The sequence below is a fragment of the Colossoma macropomum genome, unplaced genomic scaffold (assembly GCF_904425465.1).
Source record: "Colossoma macropomum unplaced genomic scaffold, Colossoma_macropomum, whole genome shotgun sequence".
Taxonomy (NCBI): domain Eukaryota; kingdom Metazoa; phylum Chordata; class Actinopteri; order Characiformes; family Serrasalmidae; genus Colossoma; species Colossoma macropomum.
In genome coordinates, this window is record NW_023494784.1 from 30,008,898 (window position 1) to 30,026,057 (window position 17,160).

Below are 17,160 nucleotides of genomic sequence, written 5' to 3' on the forward strand. Positions count from 1 at the left end.
CTTAGTTCATCAATTTATAACAACACTGTACCATTGTGAGTGTAATATATAAATATATATAAAAGATGAAATTGTGAAAATAAAATGTCTTTATTGAGAAAAAGATTTGAATTAACAAGACTGAATAAACTACCTGGATTATTTATTCATTGCCTAGCCATTGTGATTATGTACAGTTCTTTAAATGGAACCATTTGGCTCAATAACCCAAGAAATAGCATCATAGTATATCCTCTTAATTCTGCTCTGTGGCGGTTGTACAGCACCACAGAGTGTTGAATCCAGAGAGGCTGATGCCTACAGTTTTCCTCCCAAATGACCACTAGAGGGAAGCAGTTCTGCCATATTCTGGATATGCCGTGCTGCCAAGCCATTGAGGAAGAACAGGAAGGTTGCAGTGAACTGGCACCAGAAGGTGAGAGTGAAGCCCAGAGGTGTAGCATGATCCCAAAACAGGAACACAAAGGTCGCAACCCCCCCAGCAGCGAACCCTGCAGCCAGCAGCACAAGCCATGCTCCCAGATGCCAGCGCTGGCTAGATGCCCGCCCCTCGCTCACCTGGGACATCACCAGCAGCTCCAGGCCAAAGATGGCACTCACCACAGCCAGAGAGACAACAGAACGACACACACACAGTCCCGGGTCCAGACCCTCCCCAATATGCCTACTGCAGTTGGGGGCCGCGCCAGAGTCCTCCACCACACAGAAGAACCAAAGGCCAAACATACGTCGGTCAGACAACAGCCAGTGTCCATCACACACTGCGACAGAGGACAGGACAACAGAGAGAGCCACACAAAGAATGATCAGACTTCGACACAGCACCTCCAGGAAAAGAGGGCGAGACTTCCCCTGGGCAGCAGGAGCCACTGCCTATGAGAGAGATGGGTGGAGAGAGGCAGAAAAAAGAGTATTTTATTATATCATCATTGTAGAGACTACATTGCATATCTGAGTATTTCATATGCTGCAAGACGGGCTGTTCCAGAAATTCTGGAGTCATTTCTGATTCCAGTGCCTGATTTCCCTGAACACAATCCCCTTTGCATAATCACAATACCCAAATTAAGGGTTGTGACTAGACATTTCATGTGTAAGCACCATCTTAGTACTCACCCTACCAAAAATTGATATATAAACAAGAGAAATCATCTTCATTTTGAGATGGTTGTATACATAAGATTATTATACTTATTTCTGGATGTTTTTTACTCATTTAACTTAATTGAGTAAAATTTGGCTTGTTTAAGCACATTTCTTAAAAGAAGCAAAAATATCTGCCAATATAATGAGATAATATTACTCACTATAATTACTCAAAACACATAAAAATGTCTAGAAATAAGTTAATATTATTATTATATTCTTATAATAAGCCTACAGCAATCTCAACATGAAGAATATTATAATATTATATCTATAGATATAACGACTAGATTTAAGATCATTTCACTTTCCAAGATATCATGCATTGCATGTAACAAGGTACAAAAAGGCATGTGTAGTACTGAATACAAAAATGGCTCACCAGAGGGCTAACACACTCCTCAAATAATATTAAAAGTTAGGCTTTAAGTTTAAACATTTTATAAAGCATTAACTGAAAACTGCAATATACGAAATAGTGAATGTTAAATGCATGTTGTTTAAGCTTCAAATGTCTTGAGCTGCCAAACGTAGCTTTAAGTGAGTGGAAAGAAAAGACACACAACTTTATGGGGAACATTTATTCAGAGACCCATCCCCAATTTTTAAAAATTTACTTCCCAGGGAGTTTTTGCCCCTGGAGCCGTGGCTTTAGTTGTACGCGCTCTGATGGCTTTCTAGTCTTGAATGTGCTTATCTATGAATTCAACTCATGGAGGCCTTGAATTATCCTGGACTAGTCCTGCCTGTGTATCTTGGTGCTTTCCCTCCTGAAACACCTGATTCAACTAATCAGCTACTAAACAAGCCATTCCTGTTAGAGCAGGGAAAACATTAAAATGTGCAGATGAGGGATACTCTGGAATGGATTACTGAACAGACCAGTTGGCCAATGCCCAGGGGCATCTGACTGCCAGGGGTCTTGGGAGGGCTTAGACCACAATGCCTGATGGGACTCAAATACTACAAAAGATAATATTATTGAAATAAATGAAGACATCTTTTCAGGCCTTTTGAGTTATATGTTATTATTGACCCTTGGGATGTTGTTGTTATTCAAATGTTTTAGACAGTGTACAATAGTGATTTTAGTGTTTGCCCTTCTATGTGTATATGACTACTTCTGTTTTTGCTTTGTTGGTTTGGCTGAAAAGAAAAAGATATCATGATTTAAGTTTAGACATACAAGTCTTGCACAAAAAAGACAAACTGGACTGTGTTTTAGTTGATATTTATTTGTTAGGTGTTATCCCTAGAGTTTGGGGAGCCTCTGCAGATGCTTGTGCCCAGGAGCCTGACAAACCATGACAGGGATACTGCCAGACCAGTGTTGGGAACCACTGACCTACTTCATAGATCTGAGCGCTGCATAGGTCTAGCTTGCTCTGCTTCATGTCTTTGCTCTAATGATGTGCAGTGAAAATACATTCCTTGCAGCTTGATTTAATTTTAAAATTATCATATTGTAAAGCCACCTTTTACTTTTCAAATGTTCCACTACTCAATGCAAATAAATTTTCCTTGAGGCCAGGGGCAGACTGTTACCAGTCTACAAACAAACCAGAGAGTAAAAGGATAGTTCAAAACTAACTTGTGTTAACTAAGGACTTAGTAAGGCTTTTCGCACAAACATAAGTAACAACTTACACAAAACTTATGCAAAACCCAGTCTAGGTCCGCTCTCAAGTGTAAAAAAAGAAAAAAAAAAGTTAACCCATCCCCTCACCCACTGAGAGATTGAACATATTGTATACTTTATTTATCTTATAAAATTCTCATTATCCTTTAAAACATATATTTTAAGTAACAAAATGCAATGTAATGTTAACAAATGCATTTAAAGAACTAAATTTAAGGTGACACTTTTTGAGTGGTCCTTTTAGATGAAACACTCAACAGACTAGGATTAGGTTTTGGGTTAAGGTTAAGGTTAGGGTTAGAACTAGGGCGAGGGTGAGGATTAGGTTTTGGGTAAGGCTGGGTAAGGTTAGCTTTTGCATAATGGAAGTAACATATTAACAATACATCTACTTCATGTAAGTACAAGATATTTACTTCAATGTATTTCGAGGCTGCACTACTGCTACTTCACTGATATGTTGATGTATTACTGATAATCTGTTTATTATTCATCTATAACGGAAATCTCCATCTCTAAATAAAATGTTACCCGATTTGAAACCTACCTGTCTTTCTTCATTGGTATTTTGTCTTTGGCTCTTGGTGAACCACAAGCATTGCACTTCAGCACCCAAGGCAAAGTTTGGGCACCCCTGATCTAGACTGTCAGAGTAACCGGTAACCGGAGTTACCTGTCCCTTTCTCTCCTGTCCGCCTTACAATTAATTTCAGACTCACAGAGGGTCAGTGTTAATGGAGCCTAATGATAGTGGACTACAGACAGCACATCGACATGAAGTCGAGGCCCCTGTTTGGTTATAAATCTAAACTTCCGTGCGCGCTCACGCACCACAACCGGGTGTCCCCCGTCAAATCCACCGTTATAAGTTTCAGAAAGAGTGAAATGTAACGTTACCCTCATTTTGATCGCGGTCATCCTGAATCCAACCCGCGCCGAACGCGAAGGACGTCACGCACTCCGGCTTCCAGTCGAAAGTACACAAGTCTGTAATTTCTGTGTAACATTAACTGACACTGTAGGACAATTGGGATTCACACGGTGTTAACAGCAGTCCGCTCCCCGCACAGCCCCCCTGGGATGCAGCCTGGCCGCCGTTCGTTTTCTGGTCACGTCGCCGCCTGGTTACTAGGGAAAAGTTACTGTGAGAGAAAGAATGGACGCTTCGTGTGATCACTCAATGGGTTTCTAGTTATTTACTATGCGCTTTGTTCCACTAAAGCCACATTTGCCTCTGCTCAAATGAAGACTCTACCGTTCAGCGGCTGCACATAAACAAGCAGAGGGTGTAATAAAAGCACAGAGCTGTGGGTCTGTGAGTAGAGATCATGAGCAACACTGAAGACTTTGCCTTAAACCGATAGGCCTCCTCTCTGATATGGGTAATCAGCAAAGCAATAAAGTAAGCCTGCTCTGATACTTTCTCACGTAGTCTACCTCTCCATGGCCATAAAGTCTGAAAGTAAATAAACAGTAAGGCACACAGTAGCAGCATCCTGAAGCATGTAAAATCTTAAGTGTGATTAGGACTAGAATGAACAGATCTATGTGTACAGGTCACGTATGCATTGAGAAATAACTGTGTGCTCCATATCTCCTGAACTTTATTCAACCCCAGTACAAGACCTGGTCCATCTCCTTAACAACTGGTGTATCTGATTCAGTCTGGCTGACTTAGAGAGTTACTGCTGTACATTTATGTATGTACAGGGTAAAGGTTACTGCTGAGTATGTAAAATGATAAACCACCATTGAACTGTCTGTCAAAAAGCTGTTAGCATATCACATCTATTTAGGTTGACTGTTTAAAGGGTCCGTACCATGGTAAACTACATTTTCCTCACTTTTTAAAAATAAAACAGCTTGGTGTAGCACGCAAACACTGTTAAAGTTTCAATACCATTCACTTCTTTACCCATGCAGTCCACACATGGAAAATAATTTGCATGAATATTTTGAACAGATTGTTTTTGTCACGTCACAAAGACCAGCATATTTACAAACCCAGTTCCAAAACGTTAGGACAGTGTGTGGAATGCCAAACAAATAAACAAACCCAGAAAGCAGTGATTAATAAATTTTGTTTCGTAATAAATTGAAAACAGTAGAAAAACACAACATTTGATGTTTTATCTACTCTATTGTTTTTTGCACTTTTTGTGAATATAAGCTCATTCCAAATTTGATGCCTCCAACATGTTGCAGAAAGTTGGGATAGGAGCATGTTTACAACTGTGGTACATCACCTTTCCTTTTAATGTTTTTTTAAATTACTGGGCTGTGCAATTGTTGTGGGCCTTCATGTTGTATTTGTCACAAGTTTTCATTGGAAGACAGTTCTGGACTGCAGGAAGGCTTTCTGATTACGTAGCCATGCTGTTTTAACATGCAGAATGTGGCATGGCACTGTTTATTTGAAATTTGCATGGACATCCCAGAAAAAGATGTCATCTAGAAAGCAGCATATATTACTCCAAAATGTGTTCAGCATTAATGATGCTTTACCCCCAATACCATGACAGACCCTGGCTTTTCAACTTTAAGCTGGTATAATCTAAGTGAACCTTTTCTGCTCTGGCTCAGAGAACATGACATCCATTATTTCCATTTGAAATGTCGGAAAAAAATCTGAAAAGTTTACGTGTGAAACCACAGAACATGTTTCCTGTACATTTAAGATGAGCTTGAGTATAGAGAAGCCAGCAGCATTTCTAGACATTGTTGACACATGGCTTCCATTGTACAAAGTACAGTCTTGCACTTGTGAAGGCAGTGAAGTATTCCTGAGCCCATGTGGTGATATTCATCACAGAAGCATGCCACTTTTTAGTGCTGTCTTAGGGGTCAAAGGTCACAGGCATTCATGTGTGGTTTTTGGCCTTTGCCTTTACTCACAGATATTTCTCCAGATTCCTTGAATCTTTTGATGGTAATATTATGCACTGTAGAGGCTGAAATACCTAAAATCTTTACAATACCTGGACCAGGCCTTTCCTAGATGTTCATTTTATGCCAAAGCATAATTGCATCCTCTGTTTAATTTGTTTTTTGAACATTTCACAATCAATTTCAGAATGAGCATGCACTCACTGAGTACTATATTGGATACACTTACCTTGTATCTACACATTGTCCATTTTATCAGCTCCACTTACCATATAGGCGCACTTTGTAGTTCTACAATTACAGACTGTAGTCCATCTGTTCCTTTGCATAATTTGTTATCCCACCTTCACCTTGTTTATCAATGGTCAGGACCCTCAGGGGACCACCACAGAGCAGATATTATTTGGGTGGTGGATCATTCTCAGCACTGCAGTGACACTGACGTGGTAATGGCATGTTAGTGTGTGTTGTACTGGTACGAGTGGATCAGGCACAGCAGTGCTGCTGGACTGAGAACAGTCCACCACCCAAAAATATCCAGCCAACAGCATCCTGTGATCACTGATGAAGGACTAGATGATGACTAACACAAACTATGCAGCAACACATGAGCTATTGTAGAATGGAGAGCAAGTGGACACTGTGGAGTGTTTATGAACTGCTGTGTCTGATCCACTCATACCAGCGCAACACACACTAACACACCACCACATCAGTGTCACTGCAGTGCTGAGAATTATCCACCACCCAAATAGTATCTGCTCTGTGGTGGTCCTGACAATTGATGAACAGGATAACAGTGGGTTACCAAATTATGCAAAGACAGAGAGGGACTAAAGTCTGTTATTGTAGAGCTACAAAGTGCACAAGGTAGATGTACTTCTCAGTGAGAACATACTTATAAAAGTCAAGCACAAAAAGTTGATAAAAGTATAACATTACATATCTTTGTACTGTTTTTGTTCAAATACAGGTGAAAGTAGATGTATAAATATCACTGCTTTCACTTTTTTTCCATTTATAAATTACCTACTATCCCAACATTTTTGGAACTGGGTTTGTACTTATAACCACTTAGCCTTCAGCAGATCAGCCCTTCCTTTCATGTTTAAGTTAGAAGGAGTGTTTCAGCTTAGACTGCTTTTTGAATGAGGAGTAATACAGAACAACAAAAATTCTTTTTATAAACATAAATCAGTCTTAAAGGATAAAGAGAGGTTGGAAATGGTCATGTGAATTGATGAAAATTTATTCTTGACTATTCATAAAACCAAACAAATGGCATAAGTGGACCACAGGAGGGAAACTGATATGTAAGAAAAATGTAGGTTATGAGCCCTATAAAGTCTTAATATATAATCTTAATTTTTTTTAACATACAGAAATCTAGGTCTGCTGTAGGATTCAATGACTTAAAATCAGCTGCATGTGCTGATCTAATTGTCTCATGTAGACCACAGTTCAGTGGACAGAGACATAAAGGGAGGACTATACTGGTTAGGCTCTGGAGAGTAGTATGTTTATAAAAACCTACAGACACATTTGAAATGGAACAGAATTTATGACATTTGTGGTCTTTACAGTCGTTTAGCGAAGGTTACAAAGTTGCTGGTGGACGGTCTCTGTAGGCCAAACAGGCATGAATGTCCTGTGTTCCTGGGGTGAGTCTTTGTGGCGCCAATATCACATCAGTGATATGTAGAGGTTTAAGGCTTTTTAAAGTAAAAGTACTGACTGGCCAGAGGATCAATAGTGAACCTCACAGTCCAATTAACAATTCAGATTCCATATTTTTCTTTCAGCTCCTCAACTTTGCTGATGTAGGCCTTCACTGCATCCTCCTTACTCATGCCTAGAAAAATTGCAACAACAAAAGAAAGATCAACCCACTAAATACAGACAAATATTCATTCCTAGTTGTAGAGTAAAACCTAGTAATATTTTGGTAGGATTAGTGGAAAGTTTTTCAAGTCAAGAAGCATTTTAAACAAATGTTTAAATAGGAAAAAAGGATGCTTCAGAAAGCAGAAAGCCTGGGAAACCATAAACTAATCAAATATCACCCCTGAAAAAACACATACAATTGACTGTCATGCCTTTGTTGCACTCTCACAGTAGCATATATGACTCGGTGTCAGCAATGCATGTCCAAATAGGCTAATGTATTTGCATCCTTAGGAGTCATATTTATCATACCTCTCAGAGTATGAGTGCTGTGCTAGAAGCAGTTATTGGCTTTCACATCATAATGAGTATGAATATGATGAAAGTGAAATTTAATGTCAGTTGATTAGTATTCTTGTGTCTTTGACACCCTCTAGTGGCCAGCTGAAGGAACTGACCTTTCTTTGCATCCCAGGCATCCCACTTGGCTTTTCCAGCGAAGTCCAGCATGCCAGGGCGAGCTAGAGAAAAGAAAAAAATAAATAACATTTTTACATTTTTATCATTTTCTAGTAATTTTGGCAAATTTTGAATATTTCCCTAATCAAACTATGCCATAACATCTAATCTGTTTAACTAGATGCAGACTTTGCACTGTCTATTGATTGTACTTAAATGAAAACCATGTTTCTATAATCCACCAATTATTCATATTAAATAATCCTATTACATGTGTTCATGATCTCCACTGGCTTACTGTAAAGCACCAAATTCACTTATAAAGCTTTTCACAACCTACTTAGTCTGATCTTCTCCTTCCCTATAAACCAGTGGTCACCAACCCTGGTCCTGGAGATCTACCTTGTACAGTCTAGATCCAACTGCAATCTGCCACACCTGCTTCAGCTACATAACTTCTTCAGAAGATCCTGATTGGCTGGATCAGATGCATTGTCACTAGGTGAGGGGAGGGGCAGCATGTCAGATGCAGGTTGGAACTAAATTCTGCAGGAAAGGGTTGGTGACCATGCTATAAACCCCCCCCATGACTATCCAATTCCTCCAGCCAACGTTAATAGCTTTGGCGATCAAGCATTGTCTTGATTTGCTCCTCCTGTGCAGAATTTTGCTCCAGCACAAGTCTAGCAGTCTAATTCTCTTACCACGTTGAGATCAAATCTTTAAATCTCTTCTCTCTAGCCTTCAATATTTCACCCACCTAATCTAACCTTCTCATTACATCTCTACCTTGTCTTCTTCCATACTATTGTGTTTTCTTGCTCGTCTTCTGCTGTTCTCTGTTTTATTACAATAGTAAGCACCTGAGTTCTAGAATAGCACTATGTGAGTATTATGAGTTATTATATTATTATTATTATTATTACTCTGTGTTACAGAACTATATGATAGTTGAAGGTGTGTGCAGAGGAGAGTTAAAGCGCACCCGTGTTGACATCTCCTACGGTGGCCTGTTTGTACAAACTGTAAATCTCCAGCATCTCAGCATCACTCGGCTTTGCCTTCAGCTGCTTCACCTCCTCTGCAGCCTTCTGAAATGCTTCCTGTGAGTGAGTGAGTGAGTGAGTGAATAAATGAATGAGTGAGAGACAGAGACCAAGTGAGAAAAAGAGACAGAGAGAAAGACAAAGAGTGGTCATTTGAAGTGTAATAATGGATCCAATTTTGCTTTTCGCATTCATTTCCTCACCTGCAAGAGAGAGCACTTCAAAATAAGAACAATGAATTCACTTTGCAGTGTTACTGCGTTCAACGTGATGAGTATGTATATAAATAAAGCTTCTGCTCTGCAGCAGCTAAACACCCAGCTTCTTTAATTGGTTGGTCTAGTTCAATTAAAGACAAAAAAGGTAATGGCTTTTAGCCCAGCTTAATGAGTCAATATAAGTAAGAGCATGGTCTTCAAACACATTTTCATTTTTTAAATAAACGTGTGTGATGTAGTATCATTAAATTCGTACTGCGAAAGTTTCGGAACGTGTGAATCACTCCTCAGTCCATATATATGAAACTACGCTACAAAAAAAAATGTATGTGTGTGTGTGTGTTTGTGTTTGTGTGTGTGTGTGTATATATATATATATATATATACACACACACACACACACACACCACACACACACACACACACATACATACACACACATAAATTCTAAGGGATAAGGGGAGATTGGAAAATAGTAATGTAAAAATGAATTATGATCATTTCTGGTGCACAAAACCACAAGTGTTACAAGTGGACAACATACAAAAAGGGGTCTTCTAAAGTGTAAGAGAGAAATGACTTGGGCTGTCAGCAAAGAGCATTTCTTAATTATCTGATTATGTAACCTCAAGAAAAATGGTGAAACAATGTGAGCCATGCAGTTAGCAAATCTCTGATCACGAGGGCAGATTTAATTTCCTTTCCACAAGTGTTGCCCGCTGCGCCCACCTGCCGAGGGGCGTACATATGCCTCCGGTGCTAAACGACAACTACGATATTAACCACGAAAAAAGCGTAAAGTTACGTAAATTCAGTTACACGTTCTAGACAGACCCCACACCCCAAGATATATCTCAGAGAAATCTTCAGTTTTGATCAAGCGCCTTCCTTATCACTCTAACACGCCTCCGAACGCTGGACTCCAACATACGGGGATGTAGTATCACCCCATGGGCGGGAACCGCGAGTCCATAGTCAAGTCTGTCAGTTCTGAATGGACGAACCGTACAGCTGAACTTCACCTCTTCTAGAGCCATTCATTCTTGGTGGTGAGTTGAATGCACGATTACCTTAGCCTAACAGCATAATTAAGCTCAAAGTCAGGTGGTACTTTCATACCATTTCCATTCTCCGATTCTACCTTGGAATCAATAAGATTTGTTATTTATATTTACATTGTGACTCTGTAGGGTAACGTTACTGTAATTACTTGGAGTAACACTCCCGGAGGCCACACCCTAGTTTTACAGCTGCTCGGTGTCTTTTACCCTACATTTTCTACATCTTTATGCTATGCGGTGAAACGACATGCTGGCTATTTTCCGAATGCATGCTAACGTTACTTAAATTACACATCCAAGCAGCCATTAAGGATCCTTTCTGGCTTTTCAACATTTAGCTAACGGGAAGCAGCTAGATAGCCTCCAACCTTTCAGAACCTTCAGAAACACTTCACTGTGGTTTGGTAGATAGCCGTTAGCTAGGTTAGCTAGCTACTGTAGCAACTGTCTGAACTCAATAACGTTACAAACCCATTTCATACACATTTTACACAGATTAAACAACCTGTTTACACCCTGGTGGTACTTACAATTAAATACTCGCATAGTTGATGTAGTTAGCTATGATTACAGCATAAAAATGCTAGGTTAGCTAGCAAACCCTAAACCTTATCTAGAGCCTTTGATAAAGATCTCTATCAAAGGCTTTGACTAAGGCTAGGCTGGCCAACTGGCAATGCTAGCAGGCCTGTTAAGACAAATACGCGTTCGACAAAGAAGCACATACACACCGATTAATAAAAATACCAACCTCAGACATGATTTCGGTGTGTTTTGTGTGTAAAGCCCAGCCCGTAGACCCACAGCTACCGCTCACAGCAACTCTCCAGCACCCGCAGCCCCTTCTGCAGGCAGTCACATGTGTGCATGCCTCAGAGGGTCACCCAGGCCACGCCTCCTTAATCTTATTGGCTTTTTCAGCATGTAGTGAGGAAAATGAACCAATCAGGTTTGTGATGCTGGACAATGAGTTACCCTCAGAGATGTGTGGCGTTAGCTCATCGTGGTTTGGACGTGTGCTAACTGGGGCACAGGGCGAAGACATACAGAGCACGGAGCGCTGCCAGGGTCACCAAGTTGAATGTATTTGGTTACATTAAACTCATATAGTATATTACAACACTGCTAATTGTTCTCTTGACAAAGTGAAACGTTATACTTCACTGAAACAAGCCATTTCTATTCTTTACCTATCCAGAAATTAACATGTAAATCTAAACAGATATGAAATTGTGAATTTAGCGGATTTCATGTAATAAGCAGTTTCTGGTGAGATAGAAGATGACCTGGAGGTAGGTTAGAACAGGTTCTCAACCTTGCCCCTGGAGGCCCCCAGTCCTGCGCATTTTCTTTCTACTCCTGCACACGGGATTGAGCTGAAGGGTTAGAGGGCAATTCCACAGATTTTGCAAAATGTCTGCATAGTGAGAAAACTAATAGAGAAACCTAACGTGTCAGACTTATTTACAACAGTGATGATTGGAATTAGACATCTGAAGCGTTTAAGGGCTAATATGTACAAATTAAATAATAAAGTAATAAAGTAAGTCATTCAGCGTGTTTTGATCTGAAACGTTCCTTTCTAGAAACACTGACCTAGTCAGAATTATTCACAGTGGTGCCGATAGGATCCAGACCTCTGAAGTGTTTAATCCCCCAAGACCTTTCTCACACGAAGTTATTAAATGAAATGGTTATCAATACACTGTCTGATATCGGAGAGATATCATATATGTGAGGTAAGGTTTGGGTCTAAAACCTGTTTTTTTAAAAATCATGGAAATCCATTCAGGGTGTTGTAAGTTAAAATAGTCCCCAATCGAGCCATTGCCGTTTTAAAATTGCGCTGTTTTTAAACTGCAATTAATCGATTGATTTACTTTGGACTTGGAACCATGTTTATCTTCATGGAGCCTTAGGAAATGCAAAGTGTGACCATCTCTATGGTGAGGTTGAGCAAGATTCGTTTTATCAAAGCTCTCTTCAGTCACGAATCATTTTTGGGCTTCCTTTATATAAAGAAGAATGAGCCCTTATAATTAAAGCAATACATTGAATCTAAACCCAAATCTGTGTTTATTATATTTTCCTTTTAAACGAACTGTTTTCGTTTTATTCTCTTTGCAAGAGTTTGAGGCTTTAGAATCGATTATGCCGCTGTGCTGTTGCTTTGGGCTGCAGCATTAGTTTTCTCATAAGTGCGACTACTCTAGACTGAAATTACATAAACTAAAAGCGGAGCATGTTTCTACACGATTTCGGAATTTTTAAAGCAAGTTAGCACAAAACCCGTAACCACGTCAATATATATGGTCTTATGAACTAAGTGCCTAGTGTAGAAGCTAGCTAGTAACTAGTTTATATACATAATAAACCCACAGGGAGAGTGAACGTTAGCCGGCAGCAGTTAGCTTGATAGCTAACTTGTTTCTTGTTTCAGTAGACATGTCCTCAGAAGCTGTTCTTACTGTACGCCTCGTTCGCTCCTTTGAGCATCGCAACTTCAAACCTGTGGTGCTCCGAGGTGTAAATTTAGACCAGAAGGTGGAGGACTTCATAGCTTTTGTTAAGAACGGTAATATATTGTTCAGTGGCTATATAACCTAGCTGATTTTGGACAGTTCTCAATGCTATGGTAATATACAGTAACCTAAGTGTTTCTCATATCTGTGTTGATTGTTTAATTTAAGATACTCTTGTCAACTTTTAGATGTTTCTACAAGATCTGGTTTGCCCCCACCTTTCAAGAAATTTGACTATGGTAAGTAAAATCTGTACTTAGTGATGTAATGCATGTTAATTTAAGGTGACCAGATTTCTGAAAAGAAATGTTTAAATCTGTGAAATAAAAAGGGGACAGTTCCAGTTTCGTGTATTTTCACCGTAGTAACTGTTGTACTGTAATAAACTTTGGTGACAGCTGACTGATTGGGTACTAACTACTTTGTAAACCGTGTAAGAATATCATACAAGAGCCCACAATATGCCATATGGCATATAGTAATGACAAAAAGTAACACAGTTTTAAAAAATGATGCACTAATTGTAGATCGCATGGCAGCCTACATTCAAGTAGATTGTAAGCCTATACAAATCAGCCTTCCTCTATCACCCGGTAGTATGATTTGGTTCCATAACACCACACCTGCCTTAATCCCAGGGTTACCTTGTGTCTTGAAAAGACATAATAAAATACACATTTTTTTCAGAAAATAATGTAAGTTATTAATAATAATAATGGACATAAGACCAGTGTCAGAAATGGTCCCCTAATCACTGTACCCTACATTTGAAAATCTGGATCACTATATAGTACACTGTTATAGGGAACAGAATTTGTGATGGTAGTAAACGAATTCGGACACTCATGTTATACAGGTTTGCTCATTACGTACAAATAATGCAGTGCATTATGGGTATCCCCTGTCTGCTAGGGTACATTAGTTGTACCAGAGACGGTTTAAGGAGAGGCTGGCCTCTTCCTATTTCCCCCGTTGTTTAAAAAAACATGACTGCAAAACGCCAGAGGGCGCCTGCGATAGAGTCCTCAGTGAATGGGGTTAAATGGAGCTAAATGACTAAAATCGAAAAGTTAAAATATTTTTTAATCACTTGCCCAGAACTTTCCTTTAATTTTAGAAAGTAGAAGGATGTATTTCACTAAAAAAAACAAAAAAAAAAAACAAAGAAAATTTACCTGTATGTTTCCTTTTTATCTACAGCAATCAGTTTGGGGCAGCAGGACACTAACATTACTGCTATGAGTGCTGACTGGTTGGCGAGTGGAGCAGCTCATTTGCTGTTCGCGCTCACAGATGTTATGAACGTACATGAGGCGTTGTTTTAAACTCCTATAATTTTAGTTGAAAAGCACTAAAAATGTAAGAGCACTGTTAAAATGTTTTATGCTGTTCCGTGTTCAGGAAATGAATATATTTTTTTTTATATTAAAAATGTTTAAGCATTCATAAACTATAATTTTACTCAAATGCTCCATATTAACCCATTCATTTTAGACCTGCTCGGGAGCGCCCATTAGCGTTTGAGAAACTCGGAAGACGTTACAAAATGGTAATTCTCCTCATTACAAGTTTTCTGGTTGTGCACTACTTATTGTGGTGCATTGTGGGATTGTTTAAGTGTCCTGGGCCTTCTGCACTATGTGTGCGGACACCACTACAAAATGGCGGAACCCCAAAATAGTGTGCTGTATGTGGCACAGTTTTGGACACAGCTAAGTATTCCGCCGAGAAATGTAGTTCCTTTAGAGTATGGTATCGTTGCCAAGCAACCATTGAGTACAAAAGTGTTCGGTTGCTCATTATTATATATTGCGTTCATTTCATGAACCTTTTCACTTTTTGTTGTATAATAATGAACATATCATAACATAGCGCTTCACTTTATAAGTACTTTTTGGTCACCAAATTACCACCACAAGTCTTATATAGCACCAATCCAGCAGTCCCCCTCTGCCCACGCTGGGGCTGAATCACAAATAACTCCCTGCTCCCTACATAATGCACTACGTAGGAATTTAAACACTGGCCCCTGCATGGGACCGGAACTATCCGTTTTATAAGTGGTCAGTAGACAGTAGAAGCCAGCCCTCTGCTGGCCAGAACAGGCACACAGAGAAACTTCTGCTCATCTGCCAGGTCTTTCTTAGGACTTTGTTTTGTGTTTTTAATTTACAGTTAAAAACGGACATTTCCGTTGATGGGGACGTCTGGTCACCTTATGTTAACTGTTTGACAGTAGTGTACAGGAATGACAGGCCCTTCTGATTTTCATGTAAACAGACACGATGAAGATCATCCATCAGGCACATGGAGCAAAGGTATGGTTTTGTCCACTGTTTGGCAGTGTTATATTTTACATTAAAATACAACACTATTAACAACTATTTAAGAAACATAATTTATTGCAATGCACAATTTTTTAAATTGTTTTTTTCAGTAGTCAGTGTGTGAAAAATAAATTTCCCCTTGTATAATTAATAGCTAGACTAGATGTAAATTGTTGTGCTTAACTGCATTAAAGTCATTAAAATGGGCAAAATAATAAAAATAAATAAATATATTGTTTTTGATTTCAGACTAATGAACTGGTGATGAGTCTAGAGGATGATGAAAAGCTGATTCTGCACAATGGCCTCGATTTACGGTCATGTGGCATAGGTAATAACCCTGGATATCATTTGTAATGTGTATAAAACATAATTAAAATCTAAAAATAAACCACTTAATGACAGAGACACCACTATTTTTTTGCATTATATCATGGATATGTTATGTCACAATGTGCCTTATCACAGTATACTGGTACCGATGTATCACCCAGCACTATATCACGGTGTGCAAAGATGTCAGAAGGACCACAGTGACCATAATTGTTTGTGTGTCACACTGCATGGTGTATATTTGCAATATACAGCCTCATAATTTGAATGTAAGCCAACACTTTTTTTTTCTGGAATGCGAAGAGATCTCTTTCAGTGTTTCTTGGTCTGCCTACACTGTGCGATGTTCATCTTGGTTGGAAACACCTGATTCAGATCAAGAAAGATTAAGACAATAATATGACTCAGATGCAGGGAAAACAACATGACATGCCTGTGGGCCTACAGGACTAAAACTAGGAAACAGTACAATAAACAATACAAAGGAAACAACAACATGAAGTGTCTCAGTAGGGTGTTGGCCCACTATAAGCTGCCAGAACGGCTTCAACGCACATTGGCATAGATTCTACAAGTCTCTGGAACTGTACTGGAGGGATGGAACACTATTCTTCCAAAGATATTTCCTCATGTGGTGTTTTGATGATGGTAGTGGAGACCACTGTCTAACACGTCAGTCCATAGGTGTTTAATTGCAATTACACAGCACTAACCAAGCATTGAGCCCTGTACCATTCTCTTGGTGTATGCCACACATGCATTTGCCCACTTGTGGAGAATAAGGATGACTCATCTGATCGTATCATTTTTCCACGTATATGTAGTGCCTGTGGTTTTTACACCACCGAACTCTTAAATACTGCTCAACGTTTTTAATACACGCCACGGAGTATGGTAGGATGTTAACTGCTGGAAACAACTGCACTTGTTATGTTTCTCCACTCATTTGTTTTTCCTTTAATTTGTAACCTGTCTGTAGGTTACAGTTGTAACTGTATTTGCTGTATCAAACAGGCAAGAATAAACCAAGCTGAATTGTGTCTTCTCTCCTTCCAGCCAATGAGACGGAGCTGGCCTTCTTCAAAATGGCTGACTATGAAAAGTACAAGGCCAATCCCCAGACTGTGTGGTGAGACCTACGAAAGATACCATGCTGCGTGAGAGAATCCTGCCATTTTAATTTACAAGAAGTGGGGAGGCATCGGAGAGCCGTAATTCCAGTTTTTACTAAAAACCTCCCATCTTGCAGATCTTCAAGTATCAACCATGCCTGAAATGGTGTTTTAGTTTCACTTTTTTGTTTTAAATCAGTTAACAGGCTGGATCATGGTCCAAACATTAAGAAATATTCAGTAGAGGAAAAAATGCTGTTAAAACATGGACAGTGGACAGTTTAACTGAAAGAAATGTTTGAGTTGAGAAATGAGTTGTTTACCAGCATGACAAGTTCTTACTATACTGCTTCCACACCATCTGTTTTATTTTAATTAACTAAGAGGTGCCTGTTGCTGAGATTGTGTTTATATATTTAATAAACTTTCATTTGAAATTTGCTCTTCAATGTCATTAAAGTATGTTTTGCACAGAGTTGAACTCCAGAAATGCCCTTCGGGGAGTTGGAGACTCATAGACCCATTAA

The 17,160-nt window shown here is 39.3% G+C and overlaps 3 protein-coding genes across 3 annotated transcripts; 1 reads left to right on the forward strand and 2 right to left on the reverse strand.

The window, feature by feature from the left end:
- Window positions 1-66: 66 nt before the first annotated feature.
- On the reverse strand, window positions 67-4,120 carry tmem37 (transmembrane protein 37). The gene is made up of 2 exons (XM_036567932.1): window positions 3,683-4,120; window positions 67-873 (listed from the first exon to the last, which is right to left on the reverse strand). The coding sequence occupies exons 1-2, from the start codon at window positions 3,701-3,703 to the stop codon at window positions 298-300; spliced, it is 597 nt and encodes a 198-aa protein (XP_036423825.1). The 5' UTR covers window positions 3,704-4,120; the 3' UTR covers window positions 67-297.
- A 3,091-nt stretch (window positions 4,121-7,211) lies between these two features.
- Window positions 7,212-11,225, reverse strand: dbi (diazepam binding inhibitor (GABA receptor modulator, acyl-CoA binding protein)). Its single transcript, XM_036567989.1, has 4 exons — window positions 11,091-11,225; window positions 9,000-9,117; window positions 8,014-8,076; window positions 7,212-7,523 (listed from the first exon to the last, which is right to left on the reverse strand). Exons 1-4 carry the CDS (start codon window positions 11,097-11,099, stop codon window positions 7,450-7,452), a joined length of 264 nt encoding a protein of 87 aa, XP_036423882.1. The 5' UTR covers window positions 11,100-11,225; the 3' UTR covers window positions 7,212-7,449.
- A 1,309-nt stretch (window positions 11,226-12,534) lies between these two features.
- On the forward strand, window positions 12,535-17,070 carry cunh2orf76 (chromosome unknown C2orf76 homolog). The gene is made up of 5 exons (XM_036567976.1): window positions 12,535-12,914; window positions 13,050-13,100; window positions 15,142-15,179; window positions 15,438-15,519; window positions 16,578-17,070. Exons 1-5 carry the CDS (start codon window positions 12,785-12,787, stop codon window positions 16,652-16,654), a joined length of 378 nt encoding a protein of 125 aa, XP_036423869.1. The 5' UTR covers window positions 12,535-12,784; the 3' UTR covers window positions 16,655-17,070.
- Window positions 17,071-17,160: the final 90 nt, after the last annotated feature.